The following is a 26,951-nucleotide window of genomic DNA, read 5'->3' on the forward strand; positions in this document are numbered from 1 at the left end:
AATATAGATTTAATGAAAGCTGAATTAGCTATTTAAAATCTTACAATGCATTTTCCTCATATCTCACTTTCATTCGCATCCTACTTCCTCTATTATATCCTACTTCCTCTGTTATTTATAGAATAACATATTAATAACTTTCTTTATAATCATATGGTTTGCGAGGAATAAAGCATCGATTTATGTCGTTCAGTGTCGCAGCAGTATAGTTGTATTTCGCGCTGAATAGAAAAGATATTAACATATATCCGCAAATATAATACAAGGAGTGATTCTCAGTAATTTGAGATGATGGTGCTAATCCGTATAAAAATTCATCAGATACTTCGCATACTCGAAATTTGTGGAACGTTCATAAGTATATGGCCGCCAGAATCCACAGCCGGAAAGCAAGAAATCTTCTTTCGAGATCTCGGTTGGACTTTGGCAATTTTGAATGTGTTAAGCTCATTGCCACCGCTGATTCTTGGTGCGTGGTATTCCAAAAACGATATTATTCGAACGATGAAGGCACTGTCTGAATTGGTAGCATTGATAGAAGTATTGTTCAATTTAATCCTATGTAGGATAGGAAGATCACGATTACAGGTTTGATTATTCTAAATATTAAGATTCGAATACACAATATTAAAATCACATGTTACGCAAATAGATTTGCTACATAAAGATAAGTTACTGTTTTCTTTGTGAAGAATATAATATAATATACATATTATGGCAGAGCATACATGTAAAGTAAACATGACACTAAGAAAAAGTATAAAATAATATTATTCTGAAGGCTTGCCACGGCCCTATTTAAGGTCCATCTGCCACTGTTATTGGCATAGTAGGGATATTAGTATTTACTAGAGGGATCTTGAGGGATGTGGTTACTCTATGGCGTTGTGCTCGACGGTGCCGTTTCTTACGGAAGGCCAATCGGAAGCCACCATACAGTGCACGCGAATACCTCCACCGGCACTTATTTGGTCAGCGAGCGACCTTTCAAGGATCCTCCATGGCAATCGGCATTGCATCCATCGAGCGAGATATCAATATCGCTCTGAAGTCGCATATCACTGTGTTAAAAAGCAGTATTAGGTGTGAGGTCTGGATAGCTCAGTGGTCTAGAACAGTTGTCCGGAAAGCAAAAGACTCGGGTTCGATTCCCGATTCAGCCACTTGCACCTCACATATTTTTCTAGTCCACGAATATTGTTTTCTAGCAATTTTTCGTTGGGCTGAAAAGTATATGATTGCTCTCTTCACAGCATATGCGTCGATGCCGTTGCCACGGATGAATTCTGTCGCTCGTTGACCAAATGGACGTATAGACACGTCTGACCTCCTCCCACATACATCCCTATCTTTTCATAAAATAATATTACATTTCTTTATAAATGTTATTAAATACAAAATCTTATTATTTTTCTTTAATAAATTTTATTATTTCTAATAATGTAATATGTATTAAAATTGAATATAAAATAATTATTTTAGTTACTATAATTAAAATGCTTCTTAATATTTCATATGCATAGAAGCTTCTAGCACAACTGAGGAACTTTCTCAAACATTCTGAGTTGTATGAGAGATATATTATACAGAAATATATAAATCGTTACTCGGACTTTTATGTCTTTGTTGGAATATCCAATATGCTAGCAGCGATCGCTTTTTCTTGTGGCCCTTTGTTCTTGTCAATAAATCTTCCAATGGAAGCATGGTATCCATTTTCTACTGAAATTCCCTACACTAGAGGTATTCTTTACATTCTGCAAGTATTCGCCATCTTTCAAGCTGGATCCTGTATCATAGTAGATTTCATGATTGCAATGTTCTTCTGGTATTCCGCTGCGAGATTGGAAATGTTGGGACAAGAATTGCAACAAATAACGCACGAAAATCATGTAAAGACGTGTATTCAAAAACATCAAGAAATAATAAAGTAAGAAATTAATTTTTTTCGAATATAAATATTGTCAAACTCTATTATGTCACATTGTTATGTAATCTATTAGGCATTGAAATTATATAAAAAAATATTTTTTTTTAATTATCTATTGTCTCATAATAAAGCATATTATACATTATTTTTATGAAATGCAAATTACATATTTGTGGAATTAGTCATCTAGATTAAAATACATTATTTGAAATTATATATTTTAATATTTTCAATATGCAACAAATTTATTCTCAAGCTTTATATAATAATACAGCTTTATATAATAATACAGCACAAGAGAAATTCGTATAATTATTGTCATCATTAATAAGAGTATTAGTTTTATAGATGAAGTTCAATATACAGTTCGATACTTAATCTGCAAATCAAATATTACAATGGGCTCTTGCGTAATTTGCGCAGCTTTTACATTGATTCATGTGAGTAATTATGATATTTTCTATTTATTATATTTTTCGCTCGTGTGCTCGAATAAGTTAACTATTCACTTGTACATAAACAAAGTTTAATTAGAAAAAAATTATAATGTTTTTTTTCATTATTGCTATATTATTTGTAACAAAGCTAGTAATTAAAATAATTTTAATCATATTGGCTTTTTTCTCTTTCTGTCTCTCTCTTTCTATATATATATAATTTTCTTTTGCTTTTTCTTTCTCATTTTATGTGGATATTTATATGCATTGCCTGTACGCATTTCAATAAAAAATATACTGCTAATTATAAAGATACAAATATTACAAATGCTTATTTCTCTATTTCGTATAGTGTAGATAATATAAAGTACTATAAGAAGCGTAAGGTTCACTTTATCTAATCTCTCTTTATTTTTATTTGTTATGCTGCGTCTATTCTATTTTATTATATTTTTTGTGCATATATATGTTGTTTTATAAATGCATTAAACATTTTGCACTAGACGCTGATAAATACATATGCAAAAAATGAATAATTCTAAAATATAATTGTGAATAAGTGTAAATAATATATACATTTATCTATAATCTGTTTAGAAGCAACCTCTAACTGTAACGGCACAATTTATGTGCTTGGTGTTATGTGGATGTGAGAGACTTTATATTACGGCTTGGCCGGCAAATGATTTGACAGAAATTGTAAGTTATTAACAAATCAAATTTATTCATAGTAACAATTTCTTAGCTTTGTTCTTACTATAATAAAGAATTATATATTGATTAGATCTTTGGTAATAGATAAAAATTATATATTATTAACATACCACACATTGCACTCTGCATCATTTTTAAAACATGCTATGAAAAATGCAACAAAGTATATTAATATTAAATATATAAGAATTAAACTTGTGTGATATAACTTTTTTATCGTTCATAAATAATATTCAAGTTTTTTATTTTACATTTATTTTGCATTATTTAATATATACAACTTGATAGATTATATTTATTTCACAACATTTAAATTATTTATTAAAAATATATTATTATAATTAAATCAAATTTATATAAAAATATATATAAATACATTATCGGATGTTCTCCCCCCTCCCCCGAAAAGGACACTTCCAATTGCAGTGAAATTTTACACATAGTTTCGAGAGATCATATTAAGGTCAACTGTAAAGGTCGTATATCTGGGTTTTCAATTGTTTAAAAGTAATAAATAAAAATATTACTCAAAATAGTAAAAATCTAGAAAAAAAGAAAAAAGAATGAACTTGATCTTAACTTATGTTGTCAAGGTAATAACCCTGAGTGACATTCAAAAGATTTTATCCTGCGTTGTTTATTCAAAAGTTATTAACAAAAAAGATTTATAAATAATATACTTTTTTCGGATATCATGCATATTGATCATATTATGCACTTAGGTGTGGTATAAACCTCATTTCGCGTGGAAAGTACATGTGTGAATACAATGGATTCCTCACTTACGGAGGGGCTCCATCTCCGGAAGATATAACCTAACCTAACCAAAATTATGTTTGAAAGGTGAAGTGGATTTCACTTCGCGTGGAAAGTTGCAAACCCATGTAGAACCGTACAATAATAGACCTCGTTTCGCACTGACCTAAGAGTGGTGTAGGATGGACCTCGCTTCGTGTAGAAAGTTTTAAATCCATATGAAATCCTACAATAATAGAAAGAACGATGCTTAAGGTCAAAATTTGCCTGTAACGGAAACGTACAAAATCGGTCTATCTTTATACTTTGGAACCCACTGAACTCGAATATGAAACTTAAAATTGTGCAAAGTCCAGGGAACTGTATGAAAATGCAGGTTTTTTTACAACAAAATCTCGCTTCACAGCGAATATTTTTTAATAAACAAACGGTTATTATGAATAAAAGAAATTCTTTTATTAATATTTGTGAGTTTAATAGATGCGTGTATATGTATGTGCCCGGTAAGCAAAATGCGCGCAATTTGCCAGCAGATTGGCGACAGATTTCCACAAAAGTTGCTAGCAGATTGGCATCCGTTATGTCCGCAATAGGCTTACGATTTGCTAGCAAAACCTGCTCACAGAATCTGACAGCAGATTGTCAGCAAAAGCCGAGCAGGATCTGCTAACATCACTTGATGTCAAATTGTCGGCAGAAACCGAGCAGGATCTGCGCGCGCGTAATCTGACGGCAGATTGGCAGCAGATTCCGAGCAGAATCTGCAGCTTCTGGTCATTCATATAAATAAGTAATATAAATACAATAAAATTAATTATTACAGATGCTAAATAAGACTATTATCGGCGAGTTATTGGTTTATTACAATTTTCTTCTAATACAACATATAATATGTAATATGTTATATCGTAGTTATATCTCACATAGTAAAGGACTCAATTTAATTAAATTAATAATAAATTAAATGGTGAAAATAATTAAATTTAACTTATAAAACTTGAGATATAATTTATTTAGAATTAAATTCTTCCTTTATGCTTCAAATAGGCAGTAAATGAATAATTTTCCATTTATCCTATTGATTCCAATCAGTTTAATATTCTGAATCTTATCTGCTTGTTTCACATATCAGAAATTAAAGTGATAGAAATAGTTATTATATTTTTGATCTTTTATTAATAATAACGACTTTATATATACTTCTGACAGAAATTTGATTGCGAGAAAATACATCACATAGCGGTAAGCGAAGGAACTATCGAATCAAATGCAGATTGTTGCCAATTTGCCGTCACGCATGCAAACCCTGTTCCACTTCTGCTGTCAATCTGCAATCAAATTGTGCGCACGCAGATTCTGCTTGATTTTTGTCGACAATCTGATATCAAGTCATGTTAGCAGATTCTGCTTGGTTTCTGCCACCAATCTGCGTCAGATTCTGTGAGCAGACTCTGTTCGATTTTTGACATCAATTTGTCAACTTAATTGGTAATAACAGCTTCAATACCAAATTTGTAACCGTTTTACTAACATTAGTTGATAGCAGACACTTGGCATGATATGCTTTCTACAGACTTTGCTATCTGGGTGTATGTGTATGTGCGTGTGTATGTACAGAAAAGCAGAAGGAAGTGGGGTTTGCTCGCGCGTTTCTTCTTTCTACATCAGTATCAGCTTTATCTAAAATATATCGCGTTCTTCTGTGCTATTAAATGTATTGTATAATATATATATATACAGGGTGTCCAAAAAGTTCCGATACAGCTGAATAACTCCCAAGATAAAGTATTTTCCAAAAATGTTAAGGTCATTCTTGTAGTAACTTTCAACGAGGAATTCAATGGTGACCTTGGTTTTGAACTTGACGACGACCTTCAAGGTTATTTCAAGGTCAACTTTATTTTTTTAAACAGAAACCCCCTTTTTGATGTCGGCAATCGAAAGAGCGAGAAATTTTACGTCCAAAAATGTTCTCAGTTCATAGGTCAGGTGTGACCTTGACGGTCACTGAAAGGTCATTTAAACTTGAACAAGGTCTGGATACCTCTGAGAAGCGTAGCTTCTGGAAATGATTCAAACTTACCTTAGTAATTTATTTGAACAAAGTGCATTCAGTAGTAACCTCAGACTCGACCTTGCCGCTGACCTTCAAGTTTTTTTCCCATTAGAATATTAGATTTACTTTTAGCGTTATCCAGGAACAACGACGTGGACGTAGTAAATTTTGTTCCCTTTGGGGTGCTTGATTATCGTGAGTCCCCTTGCCTCTCACGTTTTGGGATGCTTGATTATCGTGAGTCCTCTTGCCTCTCACGTTTTGGGGTGCTTGATTATCGTGAGTCCCCTTGCCTCTCACGTTTAGTCGTAGCCAAAAGAAAAAATATGTAATTTGCAATTAACAATTACATATTTTTTCTTAAAAATAACTATGTATTTTCTTTACACCAATTGATTCCTCTCATTATTTTGTACATAAAAGTATTAAGGTAAGATAATCGAAAAATGAATATTTTACTAGATATTTTATGGTTTATGTAAAATTAAGAAATTATTTCAAGCATCATAACTCGAAAAGTACTCAATGAAGAAATACTTTATTATAGTGTTTTGGAAAGCTCTCGAGATAAGCTACAAGAATAAGTAACAAAAAATAGGGGGTTCCATTTAAGAAATTGAAGGTGACCTTTACGTGACCTTCAAACGACTTTTCAAGGTCAAACCAATGACGCCATCTTATGGCCCCCTTCAAGCCATACAACTTTTGTCTGAAATATTTCTTTCTAAAGTGCATAGTTTATGAAATATTCAACCGGTCCGGGACTTTTTGAACACCCTGTATATATATATATATATATATATATATATATTATACAATACATTTAATAACACAGGAGAACGCGATAAATTTTAGATAAAGCTGACACTGACGTAGAAAGAAGAAACACGCGAGCGAACCCCACCTTCTTCTGCTTTTCTGTACATACACACGCGCATACACATACACATATACACGCATCTATTAAACTCACAAATATCAATAAAAAAATTTCTTTTATTCATAATAACCATTTGTTAGAAAATATTCGCTGTAAAGCGAGGTTTTGTTGTAAAAAAATTGCATTTTCATAAAGTTCCCTGGACTTTGGACAATTTTAAGTATCATACTCGAGTTTAGTAGGTTCGAAAGTATAAACCGATAAACCGATTTTATACGTTTCCCTTACAGGCAAATTTTGGTCCTAAGTTGTCATTGCTTTTTTTATTATCCTATGGTTTCACATGGATTTAGAACTTTCTATACGAGGTCCATCCCACACCACTCCCGAGTCAATGCGAAATGAAGTCTATTATTGTACGGTTCTTCATGGGTTTGCAACTTTCCACGCGAATCGAAATCCATCCTATCTTTCCGATACGAGTTGGTTAGATTATATCTTCCACTAAATGGAGCTCCTCCGTAAGTGAGGGCAGAATTCATTGTACCGACGGATGTACTTTCCACGCGAAACGAAATTTATCCCACACTGTCTTGTGTCCTAAGTTGCGTAACATGGTCAGTACATAGTGTCCAAAAAATATATATTACTTACAAAAGCTTTTTTGTTAATAACTTTTGAATAAATAACGAAGGTCGGCTAATATCTTTTGACTATCACTCAGGGTCATTACCTTGAGAATATATCCAGCTTAAGTTTATTGGGATTTCCTGTTTTTTTCTGGATTTTTACTAATTTGCGTAATATTTTTATTTATAATTTTTAAACAGTTTTGAAAACTCGGGTGCACTTCTGAAAAGAGCGTATCTCCGATGGTTCTCAAATTTTACATACTAATGCATTTCGAAGTACTGATTATGAATATGACAATGAAAATTGACGACTAACTCATCATGCTCAAAATGAAGAAAAAATAGCTTCTTTTTGTATATTTTCTTCATTATCTTAATAAATATTGATTTTAGTAGAAGTTTAGAAGAAGTTTCAAATGAAATTTATACCTCTCTTAAAAATGCAACTTTTATGTTCTATACATTCCCAGATAGCCAAGCTTGATATGACATATTCAGCAAACAAATGCATCGCATGTATTATTATATATTTACAGTATACTTGCTGACATCGAAATAGAATGCGTTACGAATGCAGCTATATGTCTGCTTCTACATGCAATCAATTAACGAAGCAAATGGTCTGCAATATTGGTATATTACGTTGTCTACAACATGTCAGCAATATGCTGACACGTTGCAATTAATTTGTTGTTATTAGCACATGAATTCATGTGAGTTCAACGTAACAGACATAATGCTGTCTCACCTTGTCTCTAGTTTGTTAAAATTAGTTGCTTCAACAATTATTGGCAACATGACAGCAACCTCATTGCATTTGGCTATCTGGGTTATTACTGTTAAAAACAGTATTTTACGAAAAAAAAAACGCTATTTCTTTTTATTCTAATAAAATCATTAAATTTTAAGCCCATCTACTATTTTGGAGTGCATTATCATCTTAGTCTATCCTTCGCATGGAAAGTACATGCGTGGATACAAAGAGTACGGCCCCCTCTCCCCCCATGGAGAAGCTTTACTTCTGAAAGATATAACCAGCGATGGGCGAGGTGTTCACCAAACATTACGCTGAAGCGCCGTGCGCCGTCATCATGTTTTGAAGAGCGCCCCACTCACTGTTTCTCTATGCACCTAATATCAGATTCCAGTGGGAAGGCTTTCGTCGCTGCGCACTTTTACTCGTATGCATTAGTCGATCTTTTTAAATTAATATTTAATTAATTATTGCGAAGGTCGCAAAATGGTAGAGGACTTTTCTACTCAGTTTAACCCCCTCTATCTCCTCAAGCACTTCTATATAATGCTTCGGAACATCCTGTGTGTGTATATATACAGAGTGTTTCAGACCACCCGTACCACCCATTTAAAAACTAGAGAAGTGGTTATTTCAAAAAAGTAAAAACATTTTCTTTATAAATCGGGTGCACTCTACCGAATGGTGATATTTTCAACTTCTGGTTCCGGCCGGAAATAGGCGATTCAGACCGGAAGTGCATTTTTTTAAATGGAACATGGTATTTTTTATTGCATATTCTTATAGCTTATTTCAAGAGCTTTCCAAAACACTACAATAAAATATTTTTCCCTCAGGTACTTTTTGAGTTATAAGGCTTGAAATCATTTCTTAATTTTACATAAACCATAAAATATCTTGTAAAATATTCATTTTTCGATTATCTTACCTTAATGCTTTTATGTACAAAATAATGAGACGAATCAATTGATGTAAAGAAAACACATAGTTATTTTAAAGAAAAATATGTAATTGTTAATTGCAAATTACATATTTTTTCTTCGAAACAATTATGTGTTTTCTTTACACCAATTGATTCCTCTCATTATTATGTACATAAAAGTATTAAGGTAAGATAATATGTATATAGAAAAATGAATATTTTACAAGATATTTTACGGTTTATGTAAAATTAAGAAATGATTTCAAGCCTTTTAACTCAAAAAGTACTTGAGGGAAAAATATTTTATTATAGTGTTTTGGAAAGCTCTTGAAATAAGCTATAAGAATATGCAATAAAAAATACCATGTTCCATTTAAGAAAGACTTCCGGTCTGAATCGCCTATTTCCGGCCGGAACCAGAAGTTGAAAATATCACCATTCGATAGAGCGGACCCGATTTATAAAGAAAATGTTTTTACTTTTTTGAAATAACCACTTCTCTAGTTTTTACATGCGTGGTACGGGTGGTCTGAAACACCCTGTGTGTGTGTGTGTATATATATATATATATATATATTGTATATGTATACAGGGTAGACCATTTTAATCAATACACGCGAATATCTCAGAAATACCACGTTAAATTGAAAAATGTTTCAGACATAAGTTGTATGACTTGAAGGGGGACATAAAATGGTACCATTGGTTTGATCCTGGGTGACGTTGTCAAGGTCAGGGCCAGGTCACTTTGAATTTTTTAAATGGAACCCCTATTTTTTATTAAATATTCTCGTAACTTACTTCAACAGCTTTTCAAAACACTATAATGAAGTATTTTTTTATTAAGTACTTTTCGAGTTATGAGGCTTGAAATAATTTCTTAATTTTACATAAACCGTAAAATATCTTGTAAAATATTCATTTTTCGATTATCTTAATACTACCTTAATACTACTTTTATGCATAAAATAATGTGAGGAATCAATTGCTGTAAAGAAAAAACATAGTTGTTTTTAAGAAAAAATATGTAATTGTTAATTGCAAATTACATATTTTTTCTCCGAAACAATTATGTGTTTTCTTTACACCAATGGCTAGAGTTTCACGCATTTAGGGGTGGGAAAATGGCCAATGATAAAAATGTTTGCATTGGATACCTTTGACATTAATGAAATTATTTAGCTATCTCCATGATGAGGATGGTCGACGTATGATAGCTGACATATCAATATCGGTATATTAAATTATTAAATAAAAACATTTTAAATCGTTATGATTCATTATGGATAAGCAAAGATAAATTTTTAATGAAACTTGAACATTTTTACAATAATTTCATTAATGTCAAAGGCATCTGATTCATGAAAGCACCTTTACTACTGGCCATTTTGCCACCCATGAGTGCGCGAAACTGTAGTCCTGTCATTCGTAATCTTTAAACTTTTATCATTTGGAAACTATTATAGCTTCGACATTTTCGTATTAGAATTTTTGTCTTAAAATGTTGCAAAGAATTTGTCATTAAAATATTTATCGTCAGTTTAAATACATCCTATATATGCAGCATCATTTACAAATTTAATACATTTTTATTAAAATTTCAAATATAATGTAAAATTATATAATTAAAATTTGTATGAAAGTAAAATTAAATTAAATTCGAGTATTGTTAATTTTTATATAAATTTTTTACAAATAAAATTCCTCCATATTTGCTCAAATACACACACACAAACACAAAACCTGATAAAAATGTGTGTGTTAAGTTTTTAAATAGTACTATAAGTTTGTAATCAAACGAGGCAATAAATAAAATGGCGATTTATGCTGTTATAAAATTATAAAATTTATTAGATAATTTAATATATAATATTATAAATAATTATTCGAGCAAATATTTTGAGATTCGAGTTGTAAAATAGAATAATAAAAATAAAAAATATTTTAAATGATTCAATAATAATGTGAATACTTATTGCAATAATCAAAGGATTTATACGTGCCACATATTGTACATACTTTAACTTTATTTCTCTGACTATGAGAATAAATATCAGTAATTACTATGAGAGGTCAAACGTTAACCAATAAATAATTAATACGTTATTGATTGCACTGTTCTGCCATTTATCTTGCTGCAATATTTTCATGTGCTGCTTACTATCTTATAATTATCCAGATCATTCTGTAAATTGATATCATGATATGATCATGCAGTTGCAGTCATTCCAATAGCTATTTCATTTCCTCTGACAAGGGAAGTCACAGAAGTGTCCCCCTTCGATTTTGATGAGCTTTCAATATGTTGTTTTTTAGATAAAATAAAGGACACGTATTTTTTTATATGTGCTTATACACATATCTAAGGGGCAAAACCTCCTTGAAAAAAATCAATTTTTTTCTTTCGAGACGAATATCTCTGAAACTATAAGAGATAAAGAAAAAATTTCAAATTAAAAATTAAATAGTTACAAGAATACTTTATAACGATAACGATAAAAATGTTTTATTTTTTAATTCTCCAAAATATCTTCACCACTAAACATTTCTTTTTTAATTTTGAAAGTTCTTTATCATCAAATGAAAGGTTATTTCTTTACGAATCCAACCATATATGATTAAATTATGTTTTAAAAATCATTTTCCAGAATTAAATATAAACCTCTCTATAAATACGCTATTTGTGTCCGTTCGTTGCGCTCGATTCTTCACTCAATACATCCTATCTTTCCGTAATAGAACTAACAAATACATTTGAAAGGCATATTCTATATGTAATCGGGAGTTTTAGACATTTATAACTCTAAACATAACATTTGAATATATAATAAATACCATATATCAAGATATAAAAATCAGATATAAATATATCTGAAACAATCTGTTGGAGCAATAGTATGACAGGTTGTTGTTTTGCGAGCGTTAGCTTAATACGTGACATCATTTAAAATGGTGTATTGTTAATTATTAATCGATGCGTGTGCTTTTGTATTTATTGATATTTTAAATATATCCATTAATTTATATTTCTCTTACGATTTTACTTTTTATGCCTTTGTAAAATTAAAATTATGACATAACCCGAGAAAAAATAGGTGTAATATGTTCAGATATAAATATGCATAATTTTATATGATTACATATAATAATATCCGAAAATTGGAGCGATATGATTTTATATTTATATGATCATATTCGACCAGATCTGTTTTCATATATAATTAGATCTAGCTAAATATGATTAGATATGATATAAAGATAAGATCATATTATGCCAAATTTCAAATATTATGTATGACATATAATCAGTGATGCCAGAATGCCCACGCGAGCAACGAGCAACCGTAGTGGAGGGGATGACGCGCGCAGACGTGAACTGCGTACCGTGAGAGCCGGAGCCTCGGCTAGCTTCGGATAGTAGAGGAGGACAGAGATATTGTTTTCTGTCTCCTTCTTACTTTCCACAGTCGGCGACGAGGCAATGCTTCTCGTTCTCGTTGCCTCTGGTCTCTCGCTTTATTTAATACGCGTGACAGCGTTAAATGTTTTTACAGCCTTTTTGTATTATTATATTATATATTATGTATGCGTTATGTATTAAATATATTATACATATCTTAAAATCGCTAATATATAATACATAATGCATACATAATATACAATATATATAATACATAATAATTAATGAATGTGCCTATTGAGTCGTGCACGTTGCGATATATCGAAATCGTTCCGCAAACGTAACAATATATTTGCAATAATAACGACAACGTATACTGACCACTTATACGTTTGCGTCGTGACAATAATATAAAAATAATATAAATGAATGGTGCTCCTCACCACCCATGGGGTATCATCAAAGGCGCGTTAGGTTTTTTATTTTAGAGTATGGACCTTCGCCCGGAACCCTATTATACCACACTTTAAATAATATTATATTGCACTAATATATCTACATATAATTATCTATATTACATTTATGCAGAAGTTATGTTTTTTAAAAAGATATTTTTTACACATTAATATTTTTAAGTCTGGTGTCAATTAGCGACAAGAAATTTTTTAATATTTGCGAAGTATTTGTTCTCTTTTATTATTATTGCGTTGTAAACGATCAACACTTTCATCTGCTGCATATAAAGTTAAATTACTTTTTTCTTTTTTAGGATAAGCTGCATATAATTTATTAGAAAACATTCGAGATAAATGTTGTTTGCTTATTGTCATGCTTATAGCTGTTTCGCCTCTAGTTTTCAGTGCTGATTTTATTACACAAGAAGCATTAACAGTGGTCGAAGAAAGTTTGTTGCATTTTTTTGATTTTAAATCAGTTAAAATTGAAAACATTCTCTCCGGATCTGCATTTGAATTAGGAAGTGCTCGAACAGCACTCAAAACATTTTTCAAAGTGGGATATTTATAAGTATTATTTGACAACTGGCACTGTAAGATTTCTTTCCACATATCATCAAATTTCATTTTCGATAGATTTTCTTTCTCTTTTTGAGTTAAATCTGTTGGTAACGCAAGTCACTCTTTTCTTAAGGATCCTTCATCGAAACCACCAAGATATTTAGCAATAAAAGAAACATGCTGAAACGATGTTTCTCTATTATTATCGAATAAAGATATAGATGGATCAAAAACTTGTAATTTTATAAAAAAATTATGTGGAATAGGCAATCTTTTACGTATTTCCTGTGCAGCAGTTATATAAAATTGTAAACAATTCTGTCGAATGGTTACAACTGCTTCTATATGATCCTCTATTAAATTATTAAGATATGCTTCACATTGCGATCCAACAAAAATTTCATTTATATTTTTCTGAATTTGTTTCTGCGAAAAATCCATATTTGTGGCTATGTTTTGTAGATATTCTCTTTTAACAAAATTTTGACAGACTTGGGAGAGAAAATTAACTGATTTAAACTGCAATAAATGAATTCTCGTTTCTGTTGATTGGAAATATGCATTGAATATATTAAAAAAATTTTTAAATATATTTCAAAAAAAGAAAATAAGCTTTCATTTCTATATTATATATCATAGACAAAAGATATTCTCCAGATTTTGTTTTATCGCTTACAACCATTTCTTGTAGAAAATTTTTAATTGTATCCCACGGTTCAAAAAGCCTTTCGACACATGTGTGGTGAGATAGCCAGCGCGTTTCACTTAATTTTAAAATTTTGCGATTACTTTCTTGAAAGCAATCACAAAATTCTTGAAAAATTGACAAACGGTTTGAACTGCTATTAATATAATTAGCTATTTTTTTTTTAAATTCATCACAAAATGATGGTATTTTCGCACATGCAGCGTGCGCAGCTAACACAGCTGAATGACATGGGCACGGAAATGTTAATACATGTTGGCACATCTCTTCTAATTTGGTTTTAAATGATAAATGTTTCCCTATCATTACAGGTGCATTGTCGCATAACAGGGCAACAATATTTAAAAAGGGAATTTGTAATTCCCATATTTTAAACTTAAATGCATGGAATAACTTTTTAGCGCTACAATCTTTTGCATCAATATTAATTAATTTGACTAGTTGTGAGCGAATATCTAATGTCTCGGGATCAATGTATCGAACGAAAAATCATCCACTTTTCATTGCAAATATCTGATGTTTCATTAATAAAAACGGAGAATTTTGTATTTTGAAGCTTATTAGCGACATTTTCACATTCAACGGGATACAAAACATTGGAAATTATATTTCTACATTTCGTTCGACCCATGCTCATTTTTTTTAACACATTAAGATCTTGTCCTACGTGTTGAAAAAAACTTAAAATTTCTTGTGCAGTTTGATGAGGTATGTTTTTTTCTGCAATTAAAGCGGCATATTGTATTTCCGCCGCTTTTTTACGTTCATCAAACGGCAAAAGGGAATCGTCTATCATGTCTATACAGGGCGATCCTGAAAAACGATCCGTCTATAAAATGACATATTCCTGACACCATTCTAAGACAATTTTTCCTTTACCAAAATTTGATTTGAAGCGTAGTTTTTGAATTATGAGCAAAAATAGTTAGTAAATCACGCGTCGGGTACAGAAGGCAGGCAGGAGCGGCGCGGCGTGCCGCGAGCGCGGGCGCAGCTGACCGCCCGACGGGTGATTATCACCGCATGAGTCGCTAACTATTTTATCTTATAACATAAAATTATGCTTTAAATAAAATTTTGGTAAAGAAGAAAATGTCTTAGAATTACGTCAGAAATACGTGTTGCTTAAAATAACGTTATTTTAATAATGAAAAGTTGTTCCGGATCGCCGGCCGTCCGACGTTGCAATCAGCTGATTGCTACACGCGATGTGTGTATGGCGGAGTGTGTGCGTAAGAGAGAGAGAGAAAGAGAGAGAAAGAGGGAGAGAGGGAGGGTAGGAGGGACAGACATTCATACACACGCACGCACTTTTTTTCTCGCTCTCTTTCTCTCTTTTACGCAACACTCATACACTCTCTCATTCAGTCTCTCACTCACACTCTCTCGATCACTCACTCACTCACTCACCTGCTTACTCACTTGCTCATTCACCTTGTAGCAGCGTAGCGAATCTTCATGCTATGTATTGTTGTATCTGCTGCACGGTTATGATTGCTAGAGATGCGCGACACATTGAAATTTTTTCGATTATTAGTCTCACACTCGATTGACACAATACAGATTACGCGATAACGAGTTTACTGTTTATTCACTCACTATTGATTTATCGATACCAAAAATTACTTTCAAAGAAACGCGAATGCAAACAGCACATGACTCGACGCGAAGCGACGGACCGCGGAGACTGCGCGACCACAAGAGTTATGTTGCCAGAAACGCGACACGCGACATCTAACAAACGACTTGCGCGTGGCGCGTGATTGACGCGAGATAAGACGAACGATCGGCTAAAACCTTCGCATTGCGAATGCGGTAGAAAACATGAAACGTATAATGACATACTTAAAAAATTAATTATTTATAATAAATAATTTATAATAAATAATTTATAATAAATAATTAATTTTTTAAGTATGTCATTATACGTTTCATGTTTTCTACCGCATTCGCAATGCGAAGGTTTTAGCCGATCGTTCGTCTTATCTCGCGTCAATCACGCGCCACGCGCAAGTCGTTTGTTAGATGTCGCGTGTCGCGTTTCTGGCAACATAACTCTTGTGGTCGCGCAGTCTCCGCGGTCCGTCGCTTCGCGTCGAGTCATGTGCTGTTTGCATTCGCGTTTCTTTGAAAGTAATTTTTGGTATCGATAAATCAATAGTGAGTGAATAAACAGTAAACTCGTTATCGCGTAATCTGTATTGTGTCAATCGAGTGTGAGACTAATAATCGAAAAAATTTCAATGTGTCGCGCATCTCTAGCAATCATAACCGTGCAGCAGATACAACAATACATAGCATGAAGATTCGCTACGCTGCTACAAGGTGAATGAGCAAGTGAGTAAGCAGGTGAGTGAGTGAGTGAGTGATCGAGAGAGTGTGAGTGAGAGACTGAATGAGAGAGTGTATGAGTGTTGCGTAAAAGAGAGAAAGAGAGCGAGAAAAAAAGTGCGTGCGTGTGTATGAATGTCTGTCCCTCCTACCCTCCCTCTCTCCCTCTTTCTCTCTCTTTCTCTCTCTCTCTTACGCACACACTCCGCCATACACACATCGCGTGTAGCAATCAGCTGATTGCAACGTCGGACGGCCGGCGATCCGGAACAACTTTTCATTATTAAAATAACGTTATTTTAAGCAACACGTATTTCTGACGTAATTCTAAGACATTTTCTTCTTTGCCAAAATTTTATTTAAAGCATAATTTTATGTTATAAGATAAAATAGTTAGCGACTCATGCGGTGATAATCACCCGTCGGGCGGTCAGCTGCGCCCGCGCTCGCGGCACGCCGCGCCGCTCCTGCCTGCCTTCTGTACCCGACGCGTGATTTACTAACTATTTTTGCTCATAATTCAAAAACTACGCTTCAAATCAAATTTTGGTAAAGGAAAAATTGTCTTAGAATGGTGTCAGGAATATGTCATTTTATAGACGGATCGTTTTTCAGGATCGCCCTGTATCTATATTCTTTGTTTCTGTTTTATTTTTTTTAGACATGTTTATATATGGTTTGGATTCTGCGTGACGATAAATATGTGATAAATTACCAACCGTAGATTTATCACAAAAAGTGCAAAAAAATGAACTTTTATTATGCGGCACTTCACGTAGCCACGGTTTAAATAATTCGATTTCCATCCATTGTGGTTGAAATGTAGATTTTTTGTATATTTTTATGTGAATTTTCATTATTATCATTTAAAGACAAAGTATTTTCCTGAATATTTTTTTTGTGGGACGCAGAATCCGCATGCCTCAAAACATGTGTGTTATAAGAAATATTTTTATTACATATGGTGCAATGATACAAGCTATCATTAGAAGATACTTTACGTATCCAAGATTTAACTACATCATTACTATAAGCCAAGTTTCCTGAAAACTTCGTGTAGGTTTTTTTCTTAATTCATCAGACATTTTTATAGAACAAAAAATAGACAGAAACAAAGAATTCAAGAGGAATGAATAAAAGAAAATAAAGAAGATAAAAATATATAAGAATTTAAAAACAATTGGAACTTACAATCAAGATTGTTTCAGCTTCTCTCTCTCTCTCTCTCTCTCTTTCTTTCTCACCTTCTTTCTTTCTTGAACACCCATTCATTCCGTTGTAATACGTCAACAAATAACGATACGTCGACGTATAAGACTAGACACGCTAGCATGTCTCGTAAGTAATAAATCAAATTATTATTATTTCTATTCATTAGTAAAATATTAAGAATTTTTAATCTATACTTTTCTTTTTTTTAATTTTATGTACTTTTTATTTTTACAGGAGAAAATGAAATTGAAAATATGCAACAAATACTGCAACAAGTGGTGCAGGAGCAAAAGCTCCTGTAACAACAGTTGCAGTATTTGCTGCAGCAGCAGCAACAGCAGCAACAGCAACAGCAGCAGCAGCCGGAGCAGCAGCAGCAGCCGCCATCGACATTGACGTCGACGCCGTCACCGACACCTATGACGCCGGCGACAACACCAATGTCGCAACATTCAAATAGTATATATTATTTATTATTTAAATGATATTTATTTATTTTGCACGAATATTATAATGCATTATTAATTATGTAAATGTTTATTTTTCAGATACACAGAAAAGGGGACCGGGCGGGCGGGCGATCACGTGCCCGCTGGTATGCCCGGCGACAAATGATGGCTGACCGAGGTGGCCGCGGAAATTTTCAAGGCCGAATTATGAGGGGCCGCAGTGGCCCCACTATAATAAAAAAATATTATTTCAATTAAATTTAATGTGTTAAATAATTATTTATCCTCCTTTATCCTCTTTTTCCCTCTCTCTTTCAGATATTGTGTTATATTATGTTATATTATGTAATATTAAAAAATTTCTTGTCGCTAATTGACACCAGACTTAAAAATATTAATGTGTAAAATATATCATTTTAAAAAACATAACTTCTGCATAAATGTAATATAGATAATTATATGTAGATATATTAGTGCAATATAATATTATTTAAAGTGTGGTATAATAGGGCTCCGGGCGAAGGTCCATACTCTAAAATAAAAAACCTAACGCGCCTTTGGTGATACCCCATAGGTGGTAAGGAAAGTCACCATTCATTTATATTATTTTTATATTATTGTCACGACGCAAACGTATAAGTGGTCAGTACGTTGTCGTTATTATTGCAAATATATTGTTACGTTTGCGACTTCGATATATCGCAACGTGCACATTCATTAATTATTATGTATTATATATATTGTATATTATGTATGCATTATGTATTATATATTAGCGTTTTTAAGATACGTATATTTAATACATAACGCATACATAATATATAATATAATAATACAAAAATTCTGTAAAAACATTTAACGCTGTTACGCGTATTAAATAAAGCGAGAGGCCAGAGGCAACGAAAACGAGAAGCATTGCCTCGTCGCCGACTGTGGAAAGTGAGAAGGAGACAGAAAACAATATCTCTGTCCTCTTCTACTATTCGAAGTTAGCCGAGGCTCCGGCTCTCACGGTACGCAGTTTACGTCTGCGCGCGTCATCCCCTCCGCTACGGTTGCTCGTTGCTCGTGTGGGCATTCTGGCATCACTGACTGGGTCCATGGTGGAAGGAAAACAAGGTGTGCTCATTAGAGGGGTTGAAATTCAACATGTTCTGCGCAGACTGGGCCAAGGGAACGCCATATTGGATATATATATAGATATACTTCATATACTTCTTAATTCTATTGGCCAATAAATTAATATGTCTCCTGCTTGGCCCAACGCACTCATTGGTTATTACAGAAGGATGTGCAAGAGCACACCTTGTTTTCCTCCCACCATGGCGAGGTCCATCCCACATCACCTCTGAGTCAGCGCAAAACGAGGTCTATTATTGTATGGTTCCACATAGGTTTGCAACTTTTCATGTGAAACGAGGTCTATCTCACACTACCCCTGAGTTAGCGCGAAACGAGATCTATATTGTATGGTTCCATATGAGTTTGGAACTTTCCATGCGAAGGAAGCGAGGAACCATAAACCTCGTTTCCCATTCAGAGGTGGTGTGGGGTGGACCTCGCGTGTACTTTGCAAGGTGAAGCAAAGTTCACTCTCTGCGAGAGTCAAAGTAAAATGTATACAGTGAGCACAGTGTATATAGTGGGTGAGCTCCCCGGAGGGGCTCCACTTCCAAAGATATAAACTAACTGTTCGAAATCTAGTTAAAATTTAGTCAAATGAGACGCGCGATTGCCTCATTAAGAAATTCGCCGCTCGACAAGCGAGTTGGGGTCCATTAGCCCATCCGTCCATTTGACGTCCCTGGCGCTCAATTCGAAGCAGTCGGTCACAAAATCTCGCTTTGTCAGCGCAACCGAAAACAACACTCGCCCTTCTCGAAAATAATAACAGATAATAAAGAATACGTTAAATTTGAACATTATCTTGTATATCGAGTCACTCTTAAAAAATCTAGATCTTCGAGAAAGCTCTTCGAGAAGATCTTGAGTATAAATTGCCGCGGTCGACGAACGCCGTGCCTTTTGTCGAAAAGTCTCCGGTGCGCTTCTTCTTCTTCCAATAGCATCACAGCTCGGGGTGAGCCTTAGCCTGCAACACTATGCGCCTCCATTCGTATCTATCCCTCGCTATCCCTCTCCAGTTGTTAATCGACATCCTTCTCAAATCACTCTTCACCTCCTCCCGCCAGCGGGTCTTCGGTCTCCCACGCCGCCTTGTAGTCATGCATACCATCTCGCTCGCCCTTCTCGGCGCTCTTTCCTCATCCATACGCTCCAAGTGGCCTGCCCATCTCAATCTTTGTGCCTTTATGAATTTAATTACATCTTCATTCCCCATTAACTCCAGGAGCTCATGGTTAAACTTAATGAGGTAGTAATTGTCTTCATCTTTAGCCGGTTCAAAAATTTTTCTTAGTATTTTCCTTTCAAACACCCTCAGGTTGTTCTTATCTATGGCCGACAAAGTCCATGTTTCGGCATTATAGCACAAGATGGATCTGACTATAGTTTTGTATAGTGCTAATTTGCATGCTCTGGATATTAGTTTGGATTTAAATAGATTACTGAAAGAGTAGTATGCTTTATTAGCTGCCATTATCCTATATGCGATCTCTTCATGCATGTTGTTCTTTGAGCTGAGGTAGGCGCCCAAATATATGAAATTTTGCACTCTTTCGAAACTAGAACCCGCCATCGAGATGTTTCGATCCGTTTCCTTTTGATCTTTCCTGGACACTTTAAGATATTTTGTTTTGTTGACGTTGACTATTAAGCCTAGATCTTTCGTTCTTTTTTCTTGCTTTACAAAGGTGTCCGTCAAGCTTTCCATGGTCCTTGCACAAATTGTCACGTCATCCGCGTATGCCATTATTTGATAGGATCTGATCATTATATTTCCTCCATTGTAAAGATCTTTTATCGCATAATGCAGTATTAGATTAAAGATGGTGGTAGACAACTCGTCTCCCTGCTTTACGCCTGTTCTAATTTCAAAATCCCTCGTTGCTGATCTCTGCAACACCACCTTAGCACTGATTCCTTTCAGTGTCATTATAACTAGGTGTGTTAGCTTCTTTGGTATCTTGAGCTCATTAAAGATTTCACATATTTTTGCTCTATCTATAGAGTCAAAGGCCTGTTTAAAGTCCACAAACAGCATATGCAGATCCGCATCATATTCCATGCACTTCTCCATGTTTTATCTAATGGTGAATATGTGGTCTATTGTGGATCTATTCGGTCTGAAGCCACATTGATAGTCAGATATGCGTTTCTTTGCGTAGTCTTTAAGTCTACTGTTGATAAGCTTTGATAATATCTTATACGTTGTATTGAGCAGTGTTATAGGTCTATAATTGGCGCACTCTGATCTAGATCCTTTCTTGTGAATCGGAATTATCATCCCTCTTTTCCATTTCTCGGGCATTGTTTCGGATTTTCAGATTTCAAGAATAAGGTTACATATCTTAAGCTGACATTCTCTTCCCACATTTTTTAGTAGCTCAGCTGTAATTGCGTCCTCCACAGGAGCCTTTCCGTTCTTTACGCTATTTAGCGCTTTGATTACCTCTTCGGGTTCAGGAGGTGTGAGTTCCACTTCTTCTTCTACTGTATCCGTTTCCTCAGTGTTAATGCTCAGCATTGTCTGATCTGCCTGCAGCTCTGTCCAATCCTTCCTTCCTCCATTGAGTACGTTCTCAAAATATATCCTCCATCTATCCGTGATTTCCTCTTCTTCGGTAAGCATTTCGCCCGTGTCGCTCCTTACATTGCATAGCCTGGGCTGAAAGCCTTTTCGCTCCCATCTAACCCTTTCATACATTTCTCGTACCAAGCGTTTAGAGTATTGCTCATTTATCTGCCGCAGTCTATTATTCATTGCATCCTTCTTTTTTACTTTGCATAGTCTTTTCGCAATTCCTCCTTTTCTCGTATTCATCTTGGGTATGTCTGGTATGTCTCTGCAGCAGTCTTTTCCTTGCTATACTTTTAGCGTTCATGGCATCTGCGCATTCCTGGTCAAACCAGTCTTCGTTTCGTCTAGGATTCTTTTTCCCTAATGTTTGACTAGTCGCATTAATTATTGCACATTCAATATTACTCCATTCATTATCCATCCCTTCGTTGTTACAGATCACTGTTAGGTTTCTCGTTACTTCATTTTGGTATTCCTCTACTACTTGCTCGGTTTTTAGCTTTTCTATATTCCATTTTATTCGTCTATCTCCTTTAGCTCTTGCTGCGCTGGATATTTTCTGCCTTATTCTTACCTTTACAAGGTAATGATCACTGTCGCAGTTTGCACCTCTACAGACTTTTACGTTAATCACACTGGATCTTCTTCTCATGTTCACTAGGACGTGATCAATTTGATTCGCTGCCTCTCCTCCGGGTATTCGCCAGGTACCCTTATGGATGTCCTTGTGTTGGAAATCGGTACTTACAATCCTCAATGAGGATTTTCCTGCCGTCTGGCAAAGCTTTAGCCCATTTGATGATGTCTCATCATGCAGGGAGAACCTGCCTGCGACAGAGTTGACAAAACCTTCTTTTCCAATCCTTGCGTTAAAGTCGCCCAATATGATTAAAGTATCGTACTTATTGACCTTGTCACAAACTTTTTCCAAAGTATCGTAGAAGATATCTATTTCTTCCTCTTCATTTGCCTCGGTAGGTGCGTATACACATACAAGAGACAGATTGTTAAATTTTCCTTTTACTCTGAGTTTTCATATCCTCTCGTTAATTGGATCAAAGCCTAAGATCTTGTCCCGGATATTTTGGCTTGTCCAGAAACCAGTGCCCTTTTGTCCAGTCTTCTTAGGGGTTCCGCTGTAGTACAACGTGAAATCCTTCTTGATGATTGCTCCTGCATCCTTCCACCTTATCTCTTGCAGTGCTATAATATCTAATTTATATCTGCTGAGTTCTGCAGCCATTTCGTTCATTTCTCCTACTTGAAGCAAAGTTCTAACATTCCATGTTCCGATAGCCAAATCATTTTTCCCTTTAGAATTCCAGGTCTGGGTATCCATAGATCCGTCCTTAATCCGAGGCCACCGTGTTGTGTTCATGACAAGTTGTTTCATTAGATAAGGTTGTCAACCCCACGCTAACTAAATCAAGTATTTAAAGCCCCATAGGTCAGGGTGGCCCAGCTATTCCCCCGAGCGTTGGGACGTCAGCGCCTCTTTTGTAATAGCAGGGATCACCGCTAGCAGGCGAGGTTGACATTTGACTTGCAGAGGCTATATGTTACGCTTAACAAGTCCTTGACCCCCTCTCCGGTGCGCTTACTTAATCTTTTTAAAGCGAACTTATCCGTTGCTCGTGGAAATTAAAGCCGACGTGACTTTAAGTGGCTTTACCCATTGCTCGCGGAAATTAAAGCCTGCTTAGCTTTAATTATATATAATTATAAAAGGAACAATTATATTCAAAACAATTATATTTTTTGTGCGTATAAATAGTGTATTATAACTCTCTGACATTGTAGATCGTGTTAAAAGAATAAACTTTATATTTATGTAAATTTAGAAATTTCTTTCGATTTATATGAAGACATTGCTTTTTCCTCCGTCGGGCTAATTCTGTCGTCGCGCCGCGCTCGCTTCCGGTCGATTCGCGCTCTCGCTCTCTCTCAATACACTAACCCAAACCTATTTCTGATTTAAACCAAATTTTAGTTTTAATGTCTAAGGAACAATTGAACACTTGTATATAAATAAGAATCGAAAATACTACAATTCATGTTTATATAGGTTATATATACTATAGTTCTATCTATACAGTGTCAATAAAATTTACATTCCATTTATAATTTCTTATGTTGATAACTTTTCAACGAATCACGAGCGATGGCTAAAACATTCTGAAGGTTACTCAGAAGGGTCAGCGAGCGACCTTTCAAGGATCCTCCATGGCAATCGGCATTGCATCCATCGAGCGAGATACCAACATCGATCTAGAGTCGCATATCATTGTATTAAAAAGCAGCATTAGGTGTGAGGTCTGGATAGCTCAGTGGTCTAGAGCAGTTGCTCGGAAAGCGAAAGATTCGGGTTCGATTCCCGATCCAGCCACTTGCGCCTCACATATTTTTCTAGTTCACGAATATTGTTTTCTAACAATTATTTGTTGGGCTGAAAAGTGTGTGAATGCTCTCTCCACAGGATGTGCGTCGAAAACCGGAACTATTATAAGATTAGATGATTTGCGGAAAATAATTATCATGTTGTGATGCATCTAAGAGCTATTCGCTGCTCTATTTACTACGTAATTAATTTGACATATGTAATATGTACTACGTATGTAATTTGATTAATTATTTTGACCATAAATATATCTTCCAATGATAAAACTTTAAAAAAAAGACCATGGTCGAATCGTCTTGACCTTGACATATGTTGTCAAGGTCACTGTCCTGAGTAACATTCAAAAGATTTTAGCCGTCGCTCGTCGATTATTAAAAAGTTATTAACAAAAGCGTATATACAACATGCGACTATACGAATTCCTAAGCAATGTTGATTTGACTTCTAAGAAAGTCAAGGTTATTTTAACTTTCTATGCAAAGCGAGGTGCACCCCACACCATCCCTGAGTCAGCGCGAAACGAAGTCTATTATTGTATGGTTCCACATGGGTTTGCAACTTTCCATGCGAAGCGAAGTCCACGCCACATCACCCCTGAGTCAGTGCGAAATCTATGGTTCCTCGCTTCGCATGGAAAGTTGCAAAGCTATGTGGAACCATACAATATAGACCTCGTTTCGCGTTGACTCAGGGGTGATGTGGGGTGGACCTCGCTTCGCATGGAAAGTTGTAAACTTATGTGGAATTGTACAATAATAGACCTCGTTTCGCGCTGACTCAGAGGTGGTATGGGATAGATCCCGTTTCGCATAGAAAGTTGCGAACCCATGTGGAACTGTATAATAATAAATCTCGTTTCGCGCTCACTCAGGGGTGATGTGGGGTGGACTTCGCTTTGCATAGAAAGTTAAAATAACCTTTACCTTTTTAGAAGTCAAATCAACATTGCTTAGAAATTCATATAGTCGCATGTTGCATATAATTCGTGGAAATTGTTTTGTTAATAACTTTTTAATAAACAACGAGCGACGGCTAAAATCTTTTGAATATTACTCAGGACAGTGACCTTGACAACATATGGCAAGGCCAAGATGATTCGACCCTAGTGTCTTTTTCTAAAGTTTTACCCTTTCAATTTATAAAATTATTCCAGCAGCTAGTTATTCTCTATTATTACATTTTTTTATTACTTTAATTTTTAATTTAATTTTTCCTTGACTAACGAATAAAAAAATACTGCTTTATTGTAATACATTTGCTCTATTATTAAAATACTATTTTCATACTTTCGCACGTTATTTAGTTGATTCTCATATCTTTGGTCTGTCTTCCTTCACCCTACTCCTTTGTTGTTAGTTATTGAGCTAATCAATCTATGGCGGAAGAAACGCTATCGATTTTTGGCGACATTTCAATGTTTAGCGAGTTGACGAATGAAAGATCACGTCTGGCGTGAATAAAGATAAGGATGTGTGTAAGAGGAGGTCAGACATCAAGGTGTCTATACGCTTATTCGGTCAACGAGCGACAAAATTCATCCGTGGCAACGGCATCGACACATATCCTATGAAGACTCTCTTCATAGGATACATGTGTGAATGCTCTATTCACACACTTTTCAGCCCAATGAGTAATTGCTAGAAAACAATATTCGTGGACTAGAAAAATATGTGAGGTGCAAGTGGCTGGATTGGGAATCGAACCCGAGTCTTTTACTTTCTGGACAACTGCTCTAAACCACTGAGCTGTCCAGACCTCACACTTAATGCCGCTATTTAACACAGTGATATGCGACTCCAGAGCAGGCTCGATGGATGCAATGCCGATTGTCACGGAGGATCCCTGAAAGTTTTCGTCGCTCGCTAACGAAATAAGCCTTTAATTTGATTTCGACATCTTTTTCGTTGCGGTTTGCACATGATGCTATAGCCCCACTTCCTATGTACGTATTTTCTCACTTTTCACTTTTTTCGACGGCATTTATTTCCATGTTTGAAAGCTGAGGGAAAATATCGCAATATAAATTATAATTTAATACAAAAAATTAAAAAATATGAATTTTTAAAAAGTGTAAAATATACTGTGTTCCATAGCCAGTTATATTATCATAAGATCATAAATAAATATCATAAATAGATATCATAAATATACACAAAATGATAATAACTATAAGCTCTTATATAAATAATATTAATTTGTATATAAACATACACATACGCGTACAAAATTTTATTATACGAAAAAATAAGCTACAATTTATGATTTATTTTTATTTATAGAGTATGCAACTTTCTTGGTCGGCATATAGTGCATCATGGATTGGTAAAACACGAAAAATGAAGAGTGATATTTTCATAATGCTTCAAAAAAGCCAGCAACCATGTTTGATATCTATGGGTAGTTTATTACCAGCTCTTACTCTAGAATATTATGGCAATGTGAGAAATGTTACCTTTTTTTATTAAAAATCTATTTTACTTTCATATTTATGGTGTAATATTTGAAATGATTTATATTGTGTGTTTTCGCAGTTTGTAACTACGGTCTTATCATATTTTATGACAATGAGAGCGGTGATTGCCACATAAATCCTATAGTAGTAAAAGTACTTAACTATAAAATAAAAGAAAAAGAGAAGAGAGATGTTAAAGTAAATAT

General features: G+C 34.5%; 1 protein-coding gene across 1 annotated transcript; it reads left to right on the top strand.

Annotated features, from left to right (window-relative positions):
- The first annotated feature begins 291 nt into the window (after nt 1-291).
- On the top strand, nt 292-26,881 carry LOC145973760 (odorant receptor 10-like). Its single transcript, XM_083103335.1, has 6 exons — nt 292-588; nt 1,524-1,930; nt 2,271-2,370; nt 2,965-3,066; nt 26,573-26,731; nt 26,825-26,881. Exons 1-6 carry the CDS (start codon nt 292-294, stop codon nt 26,879-26,881), a joined length of 1,122 nt encoding a protein of 373 aa, XP_082959461.1.
- Nucleotides 26,882-26,951: the final 70 nt, after the last annotated feature.

Source organism: Camponotus vicinus, unplaced genomic scaffold (assembly GCF_025532165.1).
Source record: "Camponotus vicinus isolate PSW18456_S1 unplaced genomic scaffold, iyCamVici1.0 SCAF_6, whole genome shotgun sequence".
NCBI classification, from domain to species: domain Eukaryota; kingdom Metazoa; phylum Arthropoda; class Insecta; order Hymenoptera; family Formicidae; genus Camponotus; species Camponotus vicinus.